Raw genomic sequence first — 20,642 nt, 5'->3', positions numbered from 1 at the left:
GTGTTGCACGTTTCTCACTGGGTTGCAGTAAAGCAAAGAAAAGGGGTTGACAAAGTGTTTCATCAGCCTGGGAATCCGCTGGTCCAGTTCAGTGAAACACGCATCATTCCTGCACGCCAACAAGAGGAAACCCGGAGACCGAAAAGAGAAAGAAATCCTTTTTTTGACACTTCAGCTCATTTATTAAGAGTTCCTCTGTAGCTGCGCTTTACGCAAGTCCTTTTAAATCCGCTGATTTTCAGGTCAAGTCAGGAGATTGTTCTCCACTCAAGAATCAGAAAACGTGTTTGGGAGTCAGGACGGTTGGTTATTCTGGTCGGTGGTGAGTCGTGAGGCTTTTCTCTGCTCGTGTTTGTGTCTGCCTGGCAGCAGCGGCGGCAGTGGACAGCAGAGGAGAGGCGGGTGGACTGACGCCCTGCTGTTCACCTGTGAGTTACCGTAGTTTCACAGCTTCACTACACAAAACCGCAGCCCGAGTAAAAACAGAGAGAGAGAGAGAGAGACACACACGCACGTGCACACACACACGCACGCGCGCGCACACACACACACACACTCACCGTTAGGGACTTATAGTGCAGCATGTGGTGGACAGAACTATAATTTACATTGTGTGACTAAACATCCTGCAATATTTTTTCATAAGAGGGAGAACGTTATAAAGAGAAACAACCCAAAGAATCCTGGGCATAAACTCAAATACTATATTTCGATCTAAACAGACAATACCAAGGAGGTAGAAAATTGAGTAGGACATTAAAATGTATAGCAATTTAGCATCGCACTTCCATAAGTTAGGGGTCTCATCCTACATTTCCCTTAATGCAGCATAATGTCTTTTAACCAAAGTTATCAGGTCACGTCCTCTGTTCCACTAGCTTCTGTCTCTCTTTCTGTAAAGGCAGTGAACCTGAGGTTTTTTGCAGACGACATTATACAACCGTTTCAAAGGGCTCCTGATGGAGTGTCCCTTTAACCAGAAACACACAGAGTGACCTCTGCCTGGCCACTGAGACTGGTGGACTACAGACAAATCTGGCAACTCATAGTAAGCAGACTGTGTCAACATATGCCAACAATAGGTGATAGAGAGCAACACTTCCTGCAGCCTGTACAGTATAAATACATTAAATAAAGCTCAAATACCAAGAATTCAACACATTCACAAAACATAATTCAGTAGCTACCCTTGGAAACAGAATATAAATATTGCCATATATTTAAGTATCTTAGAGCAGGTCACAGCCCTGAGTGACAAACAACACATGAAACTGTACTGAGCTCCTTTACTCGGCTTCCTCGAGTTGATTTTTAATTTATCCGTTTTGTTAATGTTATTGATCATTACCATTGCATTGTTAAACTATATCTCATCTTGTAATGTATACTACAACTTCTGCTGATAATTACGTTTATTATCAATTAATCTGATTTTATTCTTGATTCATTATTACATTTTTTGGTCTATAAAATGTCTAAATTAAATCTTTAAAATGTGATCCATAACATGTATATAAAGTCAAAACAGTGAGAGCCCAGAAACCAAGTTTTGTAAGAACAACTCAAAGATAAAGCATTTACTATTATTAAGACAAAACATTAAATAAAAATCAGGAAAGATTCATTCAAATATATATTTTTGTCTTTATTCAGACTATAATTTTATAGACAAAGCGATTTGAATGGGAAGAGTCGACCAGGGCCTGCACGTCTATCAGAAGTGTGAGGGTGTCTGAACAGCTACTCTCCAGAACAAAGTCATCATCAGGCACCACAGAGGAAAACAATGATATGTGCCAACGATTGGACCATGAATAAATAATGACATTAAATAATAAGTTCTTATCTTAAATCCAGCATAAACAGCTATCACAAATGCAGATACGTTCAATTTGAAAACCTTTCCCAAAGGTGTATGGTTTAGGACATGTGATTGTAACTCAAGTTCTGTATTTGTACTTAAGTAAATGATCTGAAAACATCCTCCAACACTGCTGTACCAAACAGTTGCTATAATATTGCAGAGACCAAAAGATACTTTTTGTTGTAAGTATTCAACAGTCTCATCCTTTGAAGCTGGCACTGCTTTTTGTTTACAGCCAAATGCCAAAATCACTCGTAATTCTACTTTAGAGGTTTTTTGTATTAAATCACTGAGGTCAGTATTTCTTCTGGGAATATTGGGGTTTTCAGCAACCTGGAGAAAGTTTACGCTCTACAGATAAACATTTACATATGGTGAGTATTCAAGTATTCTTTTACAGGTCCGTATAATATACTAATCATATCCGATAAGGGTTGCAGACCATACGGAAATCAGCAGATTAATACATTTGTTGCAGCCCTAATGTTTACACTGCTTACCAAAATATAGTCGGATGTATCTAGCATCTTTGTAACTTTAGATTTTAGAAAACTGTAATGTCCAGCATTATGTTGAGAAATTTCTGGTACAGCACAATACACATAATGTAGACACAATTAAAACACAGAACAACAGAGACAACAACAAAAGTCCATAATCATGACCCAGTGAATTAAATTAGCCTGCCACCTGCCAAATAGGATAAATGTTGGCTGTGGCAGGTAAAAGATTTCAGGTCACCGTGTCCTCATATTATATATTTGGTATCTATAATAAGATTTCCGATAAATTGTATGGATTTGAGCAGTGTTTGGATGTGGGTCGGTGGGGTTTAATGAGAAGTTAAGTCTGCTGTCCTTGGTGCTGATTTGTCTCATTGGTCTGGATGTTCCTCTCCAGGCCTGCAGGGGGGGGACAGGACGCGCTGCTGCTACATTTTAATAACCAGAAAAAGAACAATACAAAACATGCGAGTAGTAGCAGTAGTGAAAAACATGGCGATGCCCGTTAAAGTAGCCCGTCTCTGTCGCCTGGCAGGACAGACTGTCCCCTCTCTTTCAGTCACAAACAGGTGGGCTGTCAGCCTGCCAGCGAGGAGATGCTACATTTCCACCTCGACAGGGAATAGTGAGTGAATGTTTTGTAAAAGTTAAATAGAGTTGTTAGCTTCTGAGTTGCAGCTCAGAGGTCAGTGTCCTGTCGGGCGCAGCTACTGACTGAGGTTTGTTATTGTTCTAAATCTTTCCTGTTATAATCAGCGCTTCCTGCCACGACAACACACTCGGTACATGTGCTGTATCCATGGTAACAATGTAGCTGTTAACACCTCTTCCTGGTAAAACAAATAAGCAAACGAGAGTTGAGAAAAGTCGGAAAAAACGTTCAGCAAATGTCCTCGGGTGGATATGTATAGCCCGTCAGATGTTTCTAAACTGACCCTACATTTAAAAACTAAAATACGAGTAAAGTAGGTCATTACAGTGGCGTTATTCAAGTTGAAAAAGGGTGAGGCAACAACTGATTTAGACAGAAAAAAAACTAGAAAATTACACTATTTGACCTTTCTGCGCTATTTAACACAGGTGATAATCTGACAAAGCACATACCTGTTCTCCTCCAATCCTTCTGCGCTGTCCATGTGTAGCTACATTTGTTTTACTGTATTTTCCTGCTGCTTTTATATTTGGTAATCTTCTCAGGAAGATGTGTGAGATCTTGAAAGTCTGTTTCTGACCAGGTAATGTTACCGTCTCCTCCGAACACACGGGAAGCCAACAAGTCGTGTCCTCTGACAAGCTAGCAGTTAACGCTAAGCTAACAGTTAGCCATTTTGTTCCTAGAGAACCACTCCACGTTAAATCTGATTATTTTTACCAGAGGTTTGGTTTATAACAATATCACGCGGCAGTTACTAACGCTTCTTTTAATCTAGTTCGAACTTCTGCCATCTGCGAGCCAATGACGACAGCCAATCAAAATGCAGAAGGGCAACGGGTAATCAACTGCGCGCATGCGCATTGTTGTTTTCCCACACCCTAACGCTTGGTTTTCTGGCGCCTAGACAAACACCGTTTTAAATATATTCTATTCTGCCACTAACTTTAAATTGTAGAATAATGATAAATAATAAAAGCAACCAAGGATTTTTTATGTCCGGCATTAATCCAGGATTAATTAATAATTTCCAAATTACTTAGTACCTTTAAAACCACACTTCTTTCTGTTTCCAGCAGGTGGGGCTTTACCACCACTTGCCAAAAATGACCAGTGACCTCTAAGTACATAATGTACCTAATATATTTTACAAGATAGTGGCTCAATGAGTGTCATTTAGATTTTTATCTGAAACGCTAACACGTGTGAGTAAGCAACTTAAAAAGATCTTCTATTCATGGAGTGCCTTGATAGCCGAATTGTTTGCCAGCTCAATGTCACCAGGCGGTGACCTTTGTTGCATGTATAATCCCTCATCTGTCCTTTTAAAAAAAATCCCTTTCAAAGACACAGAGACACACTAGTATAAAACCTTATTGTGGTGCGGATGGAGACATCAATGAGGCTTCCATTATCAAATATCAAGCTAACAATCCTCATGAAAAACTTTTTTCTTATTTTCTGTAGATCTTCAGTTCAAGCTTGATGAGCAAACTGCTCACAGCAGTCTGGACCTCTTCAAGAAAGACACAGGCGTCATCTACCGCATGCTGGGTCTGGACCCCAGCCATGTGCCACACAACCCAGAGCGTTTCCGAGACTGGGCTGTCGTGTTTGGTGATGAGAAGATTAGCAGCGGACGGCACTACTTCGAGGTGACAGTCAAAAAGTCCCAAGAGTTTCGTGTGGGTGTGGCCGAGGAGCTGATGTCCAGAGAGGACTGTGTGGGCACCAGCGGCTCCTCCTGGGTGTTTGGCTATGCTCAGCGCAAATGGTTTGCTATGACCAGCAATAAGATAATTCCTGTGACACTGGTGGGCAAGCCAGACCGCATTGGCATCCTGCTTGACTACGAAGCTGGCTTTCTGGGGCTGGTGGACGTTAAAAATCCCACTATCATTCACACCTTCAGAGCCCAGTTCAAGACTCCCCTCTGCCCTGCGTTCGGACTTTGGGACGGAGAGCTGCTCACACACTCTGGTCTGGAGGAGCCTGAAGGCCTGAAGTGAAGCAGAATGAACTGTGAAGTCTGTGGGAAATCATCAAATCATTTAAAGATTAATTACAGGTGATGGTTAATTTTCCGTTGTCATAATAATGACTCTTCATAATGCAAGTTCATACTGTTATCCATCCTCAGGCAATCCTATCACAGAAGCTGTTTTTGTGTGTACCTCATATATTACCTCAGAAAAGGATGTTTATTTTTGAGAGGAACATTACTTTGTGTTTGTGTTTTTTTACAATGTGCTCTAGTATTACTCACAGTTACAAAGCTGAAATCAACACAAAACCTTTTCCAGCCTCATGTTCATACTGTACATTGTTTAATAAAATAACGTCACTAAAACTACTTTTACATTCATTTTATTTACAGCAGGATGACACATATTTACAGTGACAGACTAAAGCTTAAAGGTGTTGGCAGAAATTGAATAAAATATACATAATTATGTTTTCAGTTGGTTGCAATCTGCAACGCTAGATGCTGCCAAACCCGTCACACAGTCCCTTTAAGTCATGTTGAGGAATCATTTCATTGCTTTACAGAGTTAAATTAAACACACGATTTCAAAACAATCATTTAAGATGATTAAATTGTAAAATATAGAATTATTGTCACATACTAACAAGAAAAAGCATCCCTTCAAACGCATCTGTGTGTCTAGTTTGCAACAGTCATTTGCATATATGAATTATATATTTTGTGTAAGAGTAACTCCAGCGTACACTGCCTGAGATATGCAGATGTTTATGTGATACACAAGTGACAAATAAAAAGAGCCAAAAAGAAAATCAACACAAGGTATCGGCAGTGAATAAACTGGCCTATGAACGAGCATAAACTACAATAAACCAGTGTTACAGAACGCAAACTGAATAACCTCCTGTTGAGTTAATTAATGAAGCAGCTTTGGGAATATTTATAAAGTTATTACACAGGAGGCATAACATCCCCTGATTTAATGACATGCTGATGAAGCAAAAATATATTTCAATATTTTAACAATAAATAGGCACCGATATTAGATATTTACATCACAGTGTCATTTTCTGTCAGAAGCCAAACACAACAGATCATTAGTGTTGCAACACAAGCCATGGCTGAAATTAATGTATTTTTCTCCACACAGATACATTACAAAGAGACTAAATCCTGCACTGATAAGCTTTTCATCTAATTATATTATATAACATTTATTACTATATTTAAGATAAACTCATTCATTCATCAGGTTTCTCAATCATCCTGTGTCTTTTCAGTCCTCTCATAATAAAAGAGATTCATTTCCATTACAAAATCCTTATGATCCCTTGTGTCGTTTCCATTTAGCTTGGCTTCATGTTCTCCAGCTTCTCGCCACAGATGACACATTCTGGCTGAGACCTGACCTGTTCGTCAATAAAAAGCAAAGTTAAGGTAGCTCTCGAGATATAGCCTTACTTTCTTTTTTGATACTGATGAGTCAGCACTTTTTAGGTTCTCAGAAATGTTGTTCATTCATAAAATAGGGATTCTCTGACGGCAGGAAAAACAAGGATGAGCTGCCAACTAGCGGACCTGACGAAAGTGATTGAGAGTGCTGGTCACAGAGGTTGAAAGGTCACAGAGGTGTGGCTTATTAAGTATGGAAATAACTATATAAGTGTTGTTTACAGACTTTTGTATAAATGATCCAGTAAGTATGTTATTAGGATTTTAGTTGTACATGTGCAAACTTAATTTTGACAACCTCCAGACAAATCTTGGGCGCCACGCTAATGGGGGGCCCAGACCCCAGGTTTGGAACCACTGGTTTAAACGATGCTCTTCAACGTGTCTGGCGTGGTCTTCTGCTCCTCTGTGTCGCATGGTGCTTCGCTGTCAGCGTACCCACGCTGGTACTCTTGCAGGACTGAAACAACAACATCATGGCCAAACTGCAAGGCGTCATCTACAGGTGTGTTCCCCCACCTGATAGATAACACAATGTAATATGGAGATGGATGGATTGTTATGATGGTGATGGACATTTTGTTAATCTACTTTTAGATAATTAAGTTTATATTTAACATCCCTACCTGTCTTTCATGTGAGGATTCACGTTACATACTTCAGTTAGGAAGACAACAGCTTCCGCATGACCTGAAAGACAAAAGTGAGCATCCCCATAACACCATATTTCAATATCAAAGCGGAGGTTATTGAAGGATTGATTAATTAACAAAAAAATGAAGTGTCACCTTCTGCAGCAGCAATGTGGAGCGCTGTGCGAGAGTCGTAGTCTCTCTGCTCCATGTTCAAAGCTGAAAGAGCAAACCTGGAGGGATAACAGAGGAACAGAGGAGAGGAAGCACATGTGGACAAGTGATGGCGAACTCATTTTAGCCCTACAATTACACGAGTAAAGAACATGGTAATATGAAAGAAGACATGTTTGGAAAAGCAGTGAGTGAACTTTTAAATTAATAGATCAACATTTTGGTGAATATTTGCTTTCTTGCCAACAATGACCATGTCTGTATGGTAAATATAAGGCAACTAGCTTAGTGTAAAGACTGGAATGAGGGGGAAACAGCGAGCCTGGCTCGGTCCAAGGGCAACACAAACTGCCTACCACCACTTGTAAAGCTCAATAATTAACATACTATATATAGTTTGTTTAATTAAGTGTATTAAGTTTATGGGAGTTTATGTGCTGGACTAACCCCCTGTCAAAAAACCCCACAATTGTACAGATTAAACAAAGGAGATGTAATAGATCTAGTTTGAACTTTTGGACGGATCCCAGCGAGCCGTTTCCTCGCTGCTTTCAGTCTTCATTCTCCGACTCCAGCTTCATATTTAACAGTCAGATATGAAAGTGATATTGATCTTCTTATCTAACTCTCGGCAAGAAAGTGAATAAGTATATCAATGTCAACATAAGATAATACTTTATGAGTCCCACAGAGGGGACATTTGCAATTTGTCAAACTCTTCCTTTAAGATTACATCATCCGACTATTGTGTATTAGTCTGGTGACGGAGCTTTGTGATGAAAATAGAAAGGCAATGATTGTGATTGTACTCACCTCCTGAGAGCAGTGAGGTCACCACTGTAGGCTGCAAACATCAGGTTTACCACTGACTTGTTCTAATGGATCAAAAGGCAAACATCACTCTATGATAGTGGACGGTTTCTTAAACATTTTATAGATTTATGTTTCTTTCTAGCCTGAATGAGAATTGCAGCCTCTACACTTGTTACACAGAACTTACTGGATCTTCATCTGATCTTCTCCTGGGGTCGTGTTTCTTGGTGAAGTGTCTCAGGTTGTCGTAATTGTGGAAGTTGTAATGAGATAACAGCTCCTAGTGAATCAAGGGTTGATTACTGTTTGACAGAAGCCCAATATGTTATACGCTTATCCGGCTACACTGAACACCTTACCATTAATTGATTAATTTACTTATCTATTTTTACTTTACTATTTTAATTTAGTTTCTTAATTATTATTATTATTATTATTACTATTATTATTATTAATTATATGTATTATTATTATTAATTATATGTATTATTATTTATGTAGTTATTGAACTTACTTATTATTATTATCACCATTTATTTATTCATTTATTTATATATTTCTCTATCCTCCTCGCACATACCTGCACATTCCTCTGGTCACAGTTATTGATATATAAATATATGACACACTTACACACATGCACACAAACACTAACAATACTTCCAAACACAAACAAAATCTGTATCATATTCAACACATTATGTCTGTTTCATATGTCCAGGGTTAAATGTCTGTATATTTCATTACACCTTTGTCCGTCTAATTTGTTGGTACTATGTCACACTGACAAAACAAAAAAAAAGATGGAATATTTGAACCAAGCAGACAAATAAGATAAAGACAAATCAATAAAACAGTGACAGCGCCTGCATACCTGACAGAAGTGAATGCCACGAACACTGTTTCCGAGCCGATCTAAAGGTGGAGACCAACACATCATACCCATGACGTTGGGGACAACCAGCAGAACAGCACCTGAAACGCCAGATTTAGCAGGCAAGCCCACCTGAAAAAAGAGGAGCAAACAAATAAGGTCAACCTGGATTCAACATCTCAGGATATGCTACCACTGGGAGCAACAAGAGCAACAATGCTTTCGTACAGATCCTTAATTTCCAGACGACTCACATGGAAGGCAAACTGTCCGGAGAAGTCGTACATGCCGCAGGAATGCATGAGGCTCAGGGTGTTGCGGACGGCTTCAGCACTCAGCACACGCTCACCTGTGATTGGACAAATGCCCCCGTTGGCTAGTGTGGCCGCCATGACACTTCCTGACTCACAGGACACCTCAATGGAGCACAACTGGGAAAACAGTTAAAGGAATAGTTTGACATTTTTGGAAATACAATTTATTGCAGAGAGTGAAGATACCAAAGAATCACAGCTGGTTAGCTTAACTTAGAAACTCTCAATACACTTATTTCCCAAAATGACAAACATTTCCTTAAAAATTTCTATCCAGAGTACTACAATGTCGTTTACCTGAAAGTAGAAGTCAAGTGCTGCCATCATATCTGCATTGTCAGGAAAGCACTGCAAGGGTTCAAATCAGAGTCAGCACATACTGAGGACATTCATTTCTTCTAAGAACCTGAGCACTGAACAAACAGCTGAAGTCATTGCAGTCAAATATTAAATTCCCCCCCCAAAAAACTCACTTTTTTCTCTTTGAGGTAATAACCAATTGCATAATTCCTATCACCGGTCTCCCTCTCCGACTGGAAACTGCAAGAGGATAACAGGTATTTAGAAGGTGGCATTTCACGTGACAGAGGCCAATGAGGTTGCATTTCCTGAAGCACAGTACTCACGTTGCATTGCTGAAGCCCACATACTCTGTACCAGCCAAGCTTTTCAAGAACTCCATCACCTGCAAGGACATCATACTTACACGTGGGTCAGTAGGAAGACCGAACAAAAATGTGGAATCAAGAAAAAGTTTGAAAATGAAAAGCATTTACTCACATAGTCGAACCTCTCTGCCTTATTTGAATGAGGCTGTCAACAGAGGGAGGAAAAAAAAATCACTTTCTGATGCCACTTTTAAGTACGCCAACAGTCAGTGAATCCCTATAGATGGCAGTGTTTGAGTACTTTGATGACAAAGCATAGTTTTGAGTCACGTCTTCGTGCTTCTCATTCCATGTGGCAATGTGCACATTACGGCATGGGGGCTGTTTATGGCTCTGCTTGAATTTCACGGACCAGTAAGGGATCATTACCAAGTTGTAAAGTTAACAAATGGGACCGTAGGCACATTCATATTTAATGACTCCACCTATAAAGGTTAAGGATGATATCAAATATTACTGTGAGTTGAAGGCACGACTTGAGGCTAAACCTCATGGCTAATGAAGGAGTTGATCGTATTTCTTTCCAGGTCGTTGCTCTCTGGTGCTCTGACAAGTCGTTTTTGAACTAAACATATACATTTGTGGCAGTTAAACTTGTGCAGGTACAGCTTTTCCCACTGGGATAAAGCTTTTAAATGTATATCCCCTGCAGTATGTTTATAAATGACATGCAAACAAACAATATTGTTCCCCTCCACACACACATAAGCAAGGTTGGCTAACACACCTTCTCTCCTGGAGGCTGTAATTGGTCAGAAGCACACACACGCCCCTGCTGTCAGGCCCACACACATTGTCCCTCCCTCGCTGCTGAACCTGACCCAGAATATCTTATCAGTCAGCTGGGAAATATCAGGAAAACTCCACAGAAGAAAATAGACAACCATATATGGCTTAGCTCCACCTCTACGTGTCTTACAATAAGGCCAAAGCTCACAGATAAGTGTGACGGCTGGTCAGTCAGATGATGCTGACCATAGTCCAGGTGTTACAGGCAACAAACTGACCGGCCATTAGATGAGTGATTAGATAGTACAACGTCACTGCGGCTGCAGCTTTTAGAAGTGTAGCTTTCTGTGGCTTCTCATGGAGCTTGAACTCAGTCATGACGCAATCGTTTAGGCTTTCAAAACCCTAATAAATATATAATATCATTTTCAGAACCAGATAGTTTATGTTTCACAGCCCAAAAAGCAATGATTTGAAAACATTTCTTTCACACAGAAAGTGTCACAATGATGTTTGTTAGCGAATTACTAATACATTTGTGAGTGCCTCAGGGCTCTCACATGTTCATGCATGAATTCTAAGTACTAAAGTGTGTTTGTATTAGTGAAATGTGTCAAAATAAACACAAAAGGGAAAAATCTCATGTTGCACATTGCAGCTTTCATTTTGCAAATTTGGTGAAATTGGTTCCTGTATGTTTGTTTTGTTTTGCACAACTTCCTGCTTCTACTTAGGATGTAGCTGAGGGCAGTGATTTAAAAAAATATATATTAATTTTGAAGGCCTGAAGTCTGAGAGCCTTTCTTTGGGCAGAATACAACCAGAGATATAGTACGTTGTGTGTGAATATTCTAAAATGAAAACCTCTGCATCTACTATCATATCAATGTCTTCATTGCTGACGAGCCTTTTGATTTTACCTTAATTAAAGAACTGATGACGATAGCTCCGGCGTTCACCATCGGGTTGTGTGGTTTATCTGCACAAGAAACGAGAGCATGTTATCACTTATTTGCCCCTAACCACAGGAGCTATAAACTGGTGAGATTAGAGGTGATATTTGTCAGGGGGATTTAGAGTAACATCAGCTAATACACTCAGCACATAAAGTACAATTCTGTTTGCTTCAGAGGGGCGTGTGAAATGGCAAATCGCTACAAAAGGTGATGCGATAAAAAGGTTTACGTTTGGGCTAAAAGTCATCTGGACAACGTTGTTTCCAGTAAAATGAGGGGTTGTTCTTTCACTATCTTTGCTCTGCCAACCAACCAACAACCAAAGTCTAATGAAACTACTGATGAACTCAGATTTCAGATTTCTGATGAACTCAGTTGATAAGATTTCTCAAATAACATAATAAGGGAAAATATAACAAAACTAGTATCATATGTGCACTATTATTGTTCTTGAGTAGAGAGGCTAACTGGTGCGAATGTTTCGATTACGCTTATCCCTTACCTTCGTCATTTAGTGACAGTTTGTTGAATTTGAATCCACTGGGCTCTTTGCCCACAAAGCGGTGAACATGCTCACTGCCAAACTCGTGCACAGCGATGGCGTACTCCAGAGGCTTCACACACGACTGTAGACAAAAGGGAACCTTGGTGTCACCCACAGAGTGTCTGCATGACATGAGGATGTAATGGAGAAGCATGGAAACAAAACAAAATGAAGGAGTGTTAGTGAGGGGGATACACCCGGTGGAGGTTTTCAGAATGGAAACACGCATTAAAGTGAAGATGTTACTGTACCTCTGTCCATCGATTGTGCACAGAGATACACCCCAGAGATCAGGGCTGAACTTAGCCAGCTGAGGAATGTAATCAGCTACCTACATGAAGACACACGTGAGTGTTACTGTTATGAATGAGCGAACAATGAATCAGTATGAGAGTTAGTAACTTACCTGTCCTGCCTCCTGCTGTTGTGCACTGTCATACATCCGGTCAATGTGCTGGGTCAACTCTTCAAAGTTCGGAATGATGAACTTTTTTCTGAAAGCCTTCGTCAGCAGCATGATGTTGTTTCCCAAACACCTACAAGCAATCACCTGAAGCTCATTATCAGCAAAAGCAACGAGCTTGTGGCGTATCAGAGGAACAGAGTAGAACACAAAGTTGTAGCCGTGACAGCAGACAATGCTTCAAATATGGATGTTGCTGCAGAACATTATGATGTGAAGTTGACCTTATGGATATACAAATGTCATCACTTTAGACATTTAGGTGAAATTTTTAATTTTTAATTGGCGTATGAATTCCACTTTATGCCCCCTGTCGTGATTTGCCGTTGCGGCTGGTGTGATCCCATCGCGTGATGGTCTCAACTTAAATGTAATTTCATGAGCATCTCAAAATGAATTTCATTCACCTCCTTTGAATCGAAATATCTGCGATGGATATCTCAAACCTTTGCAAATAAAAACAAAGCCATCTGCAGAATCCACTAGGAGGTAAGTGATTTCTTGTGTAATTAGGGTGAACCAACGCTTTCATAAGAGTACGTTTGGGCTAAACTAAACTCTGTAAGTAAGCCAACAGTTATTAACATGAGTTATGGTCATAAGGTTAAACAGTAACACCAGGCTTTGTATAATGAGCCTCCTGACGTACACTTCCCCTGTTTTCTCTGGAATTCAATCCATTTGTTAAAAAAAGTTTAGTTTCTTGGACTCAAACACTACAGACTCACAGAGATTGGTTCTCCCTGAAATATTTTTGATATAACTGAGACTCCAATCAATTTCTATCTAATTAAAATGCTCCACTCCTCACTGCTTCAGACTAATGAATACCCAGCTAAATGAGTAAACAAACACACCTGAATATATCAGCACAGTGTAATAGTTATTATAGATTTTCATCGCTGTTATTTGTCAGCGATGCTTTATGCTTTCAAGGAAAAGCACATGCATTCTGAACTAAAATATCTGACCTGCAGCCCTCACTAATCCAAGGCGATGCTTGCGTGAGGCCACCAGGAGAAGAGACTAGAGAGAGCTTGCATTATTCATATGGGTCATTTCCTAAAAGAAATAAGAAGAGACAGCTCTTTCTATTTCTAGTAGTATATTTATAGTGAGCTCTTTAGCGTCCTCAGGAAAGGATAACCTTACAAATCAAAGAAACCAAGCAAAGAAAGAAAGACACGGCTAATTAGGTTCGACGAAGACTACTAGACTGCGTTACCCTCTGCTGTTCCAGGCCAAAGGATGAGATTGAGTGAAGTACACTTACAATTGATACCATTTGGCCGGCAGACTACATTGAACTTACAGATCTAATGAAATTGCCACAGTATGAGGCTCAACCAGCCCCAGAGACCCCTCTGTCTTCTTCCTGCCACTGCTTTGGCTGCCTTGTGTGTATGAGAATTCGGTTAGTAGCAGCTGTCAGTCGTAAAACGCCTGTCTCTGTCAGTCTCTTGGACTCAAATAGCGCTGACCACAGATTACTCCTCCTGTTACTCTTGTACTTAAAGGACCAGTGTGTAGGATTTAGGGGGATTTTGTGGCAGAAATGGAAGAGAATATTAAAAAACTACATTATTATTGAATAATCACCTGAAACCAAGAACCGTTGTGTTTTCGTTAGCTTAGTATGAGCCCTTCATATCTAAATAGGGAGCGGATCCTCTTCCACAGCGTTAGTCCAAGCCCCCAGGAACAGCTTTACGCTTTGTAGCCAAATTAATAAAGTGGCCAAACCGTGAAATTACAACTTCAGTGTCCTGTCACGTGATGCCATAGGGCCCTAAAAATACTTTCTCCCATAGACTTACATTGGGAAATAGACGTATGTAAATCAGTGGGTCACAAAAGTAGTACAATACACTAATCCGTACAACCCCCTCATGTGAATGAGGCTGAGACCGAGCAGCTGGGATCCGGCGTTAAAGGAAACGCTTTTGTACTTTCGGCTTCAAGCAACTTTCATAGGAGAGAACGGGGCCCCCGCCTCCAACACTGTATCCAGTTCTCTTTATACAACCATGAGTCCGCCATGTTGCACTGCCATGTTTCTACAGTAGCCCAGAGCGGACAAACCACACATTGGCTCTAGAGAGTGCCTTTCATGTTTCTTCTCTACAGGCTTGGAAAGGGAGGGGTGAGCGGAGGTGTATTCAGTTGGTTGCAATCTTTAACATCATCACTATGTGCCACTAAATCTAACAAACTGATCCTTTAACCACAAACAAGGAACCACCCATAACCTAACCGTGTCACAAACTGATTTGAATATGCAATTTCTAAGCAAGAAGAAATCTTTTACATACGTTAGAATTAAAATTATGTAAAAAATTGTTGTGCTGCAGTGAATCCGAGTGCAGAAAGTAGAAACCGAGTGTTTATTTAAACAGATACAGAGGGTGCTCTGTGTGCATAACTCTGTCTCCATAAATAAGCAAAGCTTTCCTCACCTTCTAAAGAGCTTCTTGTCCATCATGACCGGCCCGATGGAGTCACGTGAGGATTGTCGCATCTGACGAACACAGTCCCGCAGGCGAGGGTCAGACGTCAACAAACCTGTTTTTCTCAAAGCCTGGAGAAGAGGTACATGAGGTGGGTTTGAGTTAAAAGGGATAAAAAGAGGGCAGACATAGATGACAGACTTTATAAAACACTTTGGGTCATGCACAGCAGTGTTTATGTAATGTCGATTAACAGGATATCAAACATGTGTAGATGGATATAGTTAATGGACTTCAAAAGGCTCAGGGGAGCCCACCTGGGATTAATGATGAAATACAAACGTGGTCTGAAGTCACACGTCAAGCTGACAGGCACTGTAGGAACCATGTGCATCTATTTTGGGGACACCATGTGCACGACCCTCTAGACCAGAGAGACTCCAGAGTTATCTCATCTGATGACTGATTCAGTGAGCAAACGTACCAACAAGCACGTGGCTGCAAGCTCGCTGTTGCTGTTATTACATGTCCGGGAGTTATTCTTGGCTTCAGTGCTCATAGTTTTTGGTGCGCTTATTTTAGAGTTTTCCGTTTAGGTTTGTAAGCAGTTTTTGTAAACCCCACATAAAACATACAGATAGGCCTTGTGAGCGATCGCTCGGCTAGCATGATATAGGGTTTTTTTAGGCCTACCTGGTATCTTATCTGATGAAATATTTAAGGACCCCATATGCCTGAATCTGTACATAATTTATATAAACTGTTAATACAAATTGTCACGTAGAGCTGAATACAATAGTCGATTAATTGATTAGTCCATCGACTTAAAGTTCAAGTCCTTTTTATAAACCAACACGATGCAAATTCATTGGTCATAGCCTAACTGGCTGATGTGAATATTTGCTTAGCCTTCTATGATAATAAACATGAAAGACTGTTGGTCAGACAGAATAAGCAATTTAAACAAGTAAACTTGAGATTAACCTTTTCCTTCACTAATTTCTGATGTTTTATAGACCAATCAACAAATCGATTAATCAAGACAATAATTAATCATCAGTTAAATGTTCCAATATAGTTCATCAGGCTGCTATTTATATTAATACAACACAAAACATATACTTTTAATGTCTTTTACATTTTATTATCCAAGCTCACTGAATTCAACAGCTGTTTTTCTTTTTCGTGCAAATGTGTTAATGGTGAAAAAATAATTCAGCTACCTCACTTTCTGTTATTCAGAGTCCTTCTCTCGATATTAGTGCAGCGATTTCCAATCCTATGTTGCCTTTTCTACAACAAGAGAAACTGTAATGAACAAACCCTAACACTGGCTTTAATTTTTTAACAAGAAACATACTTGTAGGCTTACTATGAGTCTAAGCGACTTGTAAGGATGAATGTTTTTGCAGTTTTCTCCACGCATTGATACTGAGTAACACTTTGACCATTTTATGTCCTTACCCTGCCACCTTTACAAACACATCCAGTCATCCGTGGCACGACAACAAGTCACTCGTGTTGACACACCTCTCTAGTCCTAAATGCATGTTCCATTTTTAAATTCCTGGGTTGCCATAACACCCAGGTCACCAGATGTCCATGTCTGCCTTTTTTAATGTGTCTAAAAGGTCACGCTACATGAAACTAAATGAGGGTGTGAAATAGCTGGTTAGTTATCAGAGAGCACAAAAACACCACACAGCCTATGTGCTGTACATCTTCTAAAATGTGTAAGATACAGGACTCTGAAAGAATAAACTGTGGCACAGGTTCACAGAAGCGTGATATCTCTTCACTGATATGTGTGTACAGGGTCATCTGTGCCTTACAATATAACTTAGTCACCAATATCATTTTTCCACCACAATTCGCGTGTACATGTAGGTTTTTTTAAACATGGGGAAACAAGCAACTCTTTTCCCATCGCCAGTAGACAAGTATGCCTTTAATTTAGTTTACCTAGTGTTTGTCGGCACAGGAAGTAGATTTAATAAACATTGAAACTGTTAAGGTGGTTACTTATTTATTTTCTCTAACAAACTCTCAAACCTGAGTTAGTGACTGTTGGAACTGTAGAAAGACTTTTTGAATTAATTATATGTTTTGTATGTTAATAAATACAACTAATTGTTCAGATCCCTGTTGATTTTATTATCAACGCGCTTTACATAGCATCGTGCCTGAAAAGCAGAGAAAATATTTCCATTACTGCCAAGCCGAGCTGGACCCAATAAATAACTGTGACAACTGCAGAGTAATTTCCTCTGAAATGAATGCCTGCTATAATCTTTCCCATTGAAGACAAAAGCCAGATGTTAGTGGATGTTAGTGTTTCTTTTGTCCAGTGGAAGAGCCTTAAGTAAGCTCTTTTTTATTCATCATTTATCTAATGAGGTTTCCATCACATCTGCTGGTACAACCTTAAAATTGTAAGATATTATTGTAATTAACACCCAAATATAAACACTTCAATGTGAAAAATGCATGTTGTCCTCTGATGGCGATTACCTCAGTGTCACACCACCTATAATTAGTCCTATTACAAAACTCCCTAAACACCTTTTAAACTTGACCCTGCATTCAGCTGGAGATACTCTGGATTCCTGTTGTGGGCTCCTATATCACTCCCCAAGGTTGATTTAACCGAAGTCATAGGTGGTTTTCGGAAATACAATACTGCTGTAGGGCAGAGTACGTTTGTGTGTATGGCCACATATGTCATGGAAAGTCAAAACAGGCCATAGCGTGACAGAGGAAGTGAGTGTGTGTGTGTGTGTGTGTGTGTGTGTGTGTGTGTGTGTGTGTGTGTGTGTGTTGTTGACTCACAGAGATGAAATGGGACAGGGGGATCGACTCTTTGCCTTCAGTGATAGTGTAGAAAAGTAGGTCTTCCATACTGGACATCAACCTACTCCTGCCAACATAAACAGCACACACAATATGTAGGCAATGTTGTGATCTTTGAATTTGGACTGGCTCCAATGTTTCAAGACAAAACCCTGAGCGGCGTGTCGAAATGTATTTACATAACATGGCCAGTAATGAAAATACTGGCAAACATCCACATATAGTCTTTTTTTTAGAGATCAATGCCATGACTGTATATGTATGCAATCATACAAAAATATATTATTTTATTCAGTATATATAGTATGCTATCTTAGGCTTCTTTACTTGTAGATTTAGCATACCTTATAAAAACATGTACTTTGAAATATTATTCAACTAGTTGATTTGTATGTTAATAATAGTAATAGTTAAATGAAACACCCAAATGCCAAAATTACTCAAATCCGTTGTGTGTACTTGTAACTCAATTACCATGCTAATCATACAATCTGTGAATAATATATTTTAATGATAGGGAGGAAATGCTTGTTTACTTTCTTACCAAGAGAAAATGACAAGATTGATACCACTCTCTTGTCTCCGAGTTAAGTAGCTAATGTTATGTAATGTTAGCTAGTGCTAATATACTGTTAGCTAGAGCTAATATACTGTTAGCTTAGCAAAAAGACTGGAAGCAGTGCGGAAAAGTTAGTCTTCCTCTTCCCAAATATTTAATAAAATCCGCCAACCAGCACCTGTATAGCTCTCTAACACGTTAAATGTAATTTGCTTAACCTTTTACAAAAACTGAATTGTAGTAACAACACTTTTGTAGTTTGGGCAGCACCTAACGGACGCAGTAACTTCCTAACGTGTCATTAGCCTGAAGTTGCACAATAAATAGCTAGCTATATCAAACCTCATATCCCAAACCACCTTGCTTTTACATTTTAGTTAAATTAAACTATTATAACTTTCTAATTAGTGAGCTTTACAGGTGCTGGTAGGCGTTTGTTTTGCTTTTTTAAATGTATTTATTTTTACCATTTCACAGAGCCATGCTAGCTGTTTTCGCATCGTTGCTAAGCTAAGCTAACTATCTTCTGACTTCATGTTTAGAAACGAGTTAAGTTAGTATCAATCTCATCTCTAGCAAGAAAGTGAATACAGGTAAGCTTATTTCTCACAACATATTAAATAAAAAGTGTGTTGATATGGTAGATAGGATGCTATTCAAACAGTAGTTACTCCAATAACAGATCATACATCACACATCCATTAACACTTAATTAATTTCACAACCAACACCAACTCGAAGCCTGGCTAACAGATATGATAGCTCTAATAATTAAATGTTACATAATTGAAAAAGAAAATCACTTAGTACTCAACCACTAAATCAAAATGGGATGGATAGCTCTTTACATTCATACCACATCTTCAAGAACAGAAACAAATATAAACAAAAAGTCATATCATGTTCTTTACTCTACTTGTCATTATTATATAATACTATGTGGCAATAATGTGGGAAATTATGAACAATATTTTGGCTAGTTAATGGTGATTTATTCGTTTAGACACAGCCTACTGGGACCTACTTGGGGTGTCCTGGGTCTGCATCAGGGCCCTTCTGGTGAAAGGCTCTGTGGGTGTGGGGTGATGCTGCGGCCCAGCAGGGGAGAGGAACAGGTTGCTGCGTCCTGGACAAAACAATGTTGTCAGCTCCAACTCTGCTGGAAATCCCTGCATTTTTAAATAGCTGCAAGATTCCCGGGTTAGCTGTCCTCAGACCTTTCAGGCAGTGCATTGTGTGATAAGTAGGGCTTAATATTGAATAATTCAGATTTTTTTTTCCTCTTCCCGGTAGCTGATCTAGAGAGATATTTCTGACCAATGCTCCTTGGTCCTTCGCTTTAATAGCAGCTGCTGTCTTACACACTTGCTCAAGTACAGGCTGTGACTCGGGGGCGGGGCTGTGACACATGTGCTGGTGGGGTCGATAACCTGCAGCTACTAAAACCAAACCGGTGTTTGATTTAGGGAGAGAGAGAGAGAGAGAGTTAAAGAGCATCTTTGATTTAGGTATGACTTTCTACTGCAGCTAAGGGGGAGAAATCACAGAAATATTATAAAAACTTTAAAAAAAACTATTATAAAATCAAAAAAAGTGTTCAAGAAGACGGGATTATGACAAATTACTGTGAAAAACATGTATATACAGTATTTCTGAATTAAAAGTGGAAGAGCTATGAAGTTTTAAAAGTGGTAGTAGTGTGCAGACATGTGCGAGGGTTCACAGTCAAAGTATTGCTCTTTCAAAACAACTTGCTGTCTACAATGTTCCAAATAAATAAATAAATTACAGATGAACATAAATTGCTTTAGTTATAATTGCGTCCCAAATTGAAATGTATACTGAGTTGAGTTAAAAGGGGGGGTGGGGAGAGCTCAAATGTCCGCAAACAAGCTTTATTCTCCAAACATTGCAGCATTCAACATAAACTGGCCTTGAACAAGCGGATGTCAGCAAACAAGTTTATTTAACTCTTATCACAGAAAATATAACATTCAAAGCCTTGGCTTATGTTAAGTGTTTACTTCTATATATCTTCCTTATATTTAATTAATAACGTATCTTTCTGAAACGTTTTGTGCTGTTAATTATGGAGCTTTACATTATAAAGCATTATAATTATGATGCTGTTGTTTGAACTTTTCATTATGATTTTGAATAATTA

The 20,642-nt window shown here is 39.3% G+C and overlaps 2 protein-coding genes across 2 annotated transcripts; one reads left to right on the top strand and one right to left on the bottom strand.

Annotated features, from left to right (window-relative positions):
- Positions 1–2,798: 2,798 nt before the first annotated feature.
- spryd4 (SPRY domain containing 4) lies at positions 2,799–5,372 on the top strand. The gene is made up of 2 exons (XM_029435462.1): positions 2,799–2,992; positions 4,487–5,372. Exons 1-2 carry the CDS (start codon positions 2,833–2,835, stop codon positions 5,026–5,028), a joined length of 702 nt encoding a protein of 233 aa, XP_029291322.1. The 5' UTR covers positions 2,799–2,832; the 3' UTR covers positions 5,029–5,372.
- A 383-nt stretch (positions 5,373–5,755) lies between these two features.
- LOC115010708 (glutaminase liver isoform, mitochondrial-like) lies at positions 5,756–19,866 on the bottom strand. The gene is made up of 18 exons (XM_029435442.1): positions 19,503–19,866; positions 17,899–17,986; positions 15,079–15,200; positions 12,566–12,695; positions 12,411–12,490; positions 12,118–12,281; positions 11,580–11,638; positions 10,043–10,075; positions 9,889–9,947; positions 9,736–9,802; positions 9,560–9,610; positions 9,203–9,379; positions 8,949–9,080; positions 8,262–8,354; positions 8,075–8,136; positions 7,244–7,320; positions 7,082–7,145; positions 5,756–6,974 (listed from the first exon to the last, which is right to left on the bottom strand). The coding sequence occupies exons 1-18, from the start codon at positions 19,709–19,711 to the stop codon at positions 6,818–6,820; spliced, it is 1,824 nt and encodes a 607-aa protein (XP_029291302.1). The 5' UTR covers positions 19,712–19,866; the 3' UTR covers positions 5,756–6,817.
- Positions 19,867–20,642: the final 776 nt, after the last annotated feature.

This window comes from Cottoperca gobio, chromosome 7 (assembly GCF_900634415.1).
Source record: "Cottoperca gobio chromosome 7, fCotGob3.1, whole genome shotgun sequence".
Classification (NCBI taxonomy): Eukaryota; Metazoa; Chordata; class Actinopteri; order Perciformes; family Bovichtidae; genus Cottoperca; species Cottoperca gobio.
This window is presented reverse-complemented; position numbering and strand designations above follow the sequence as displayed.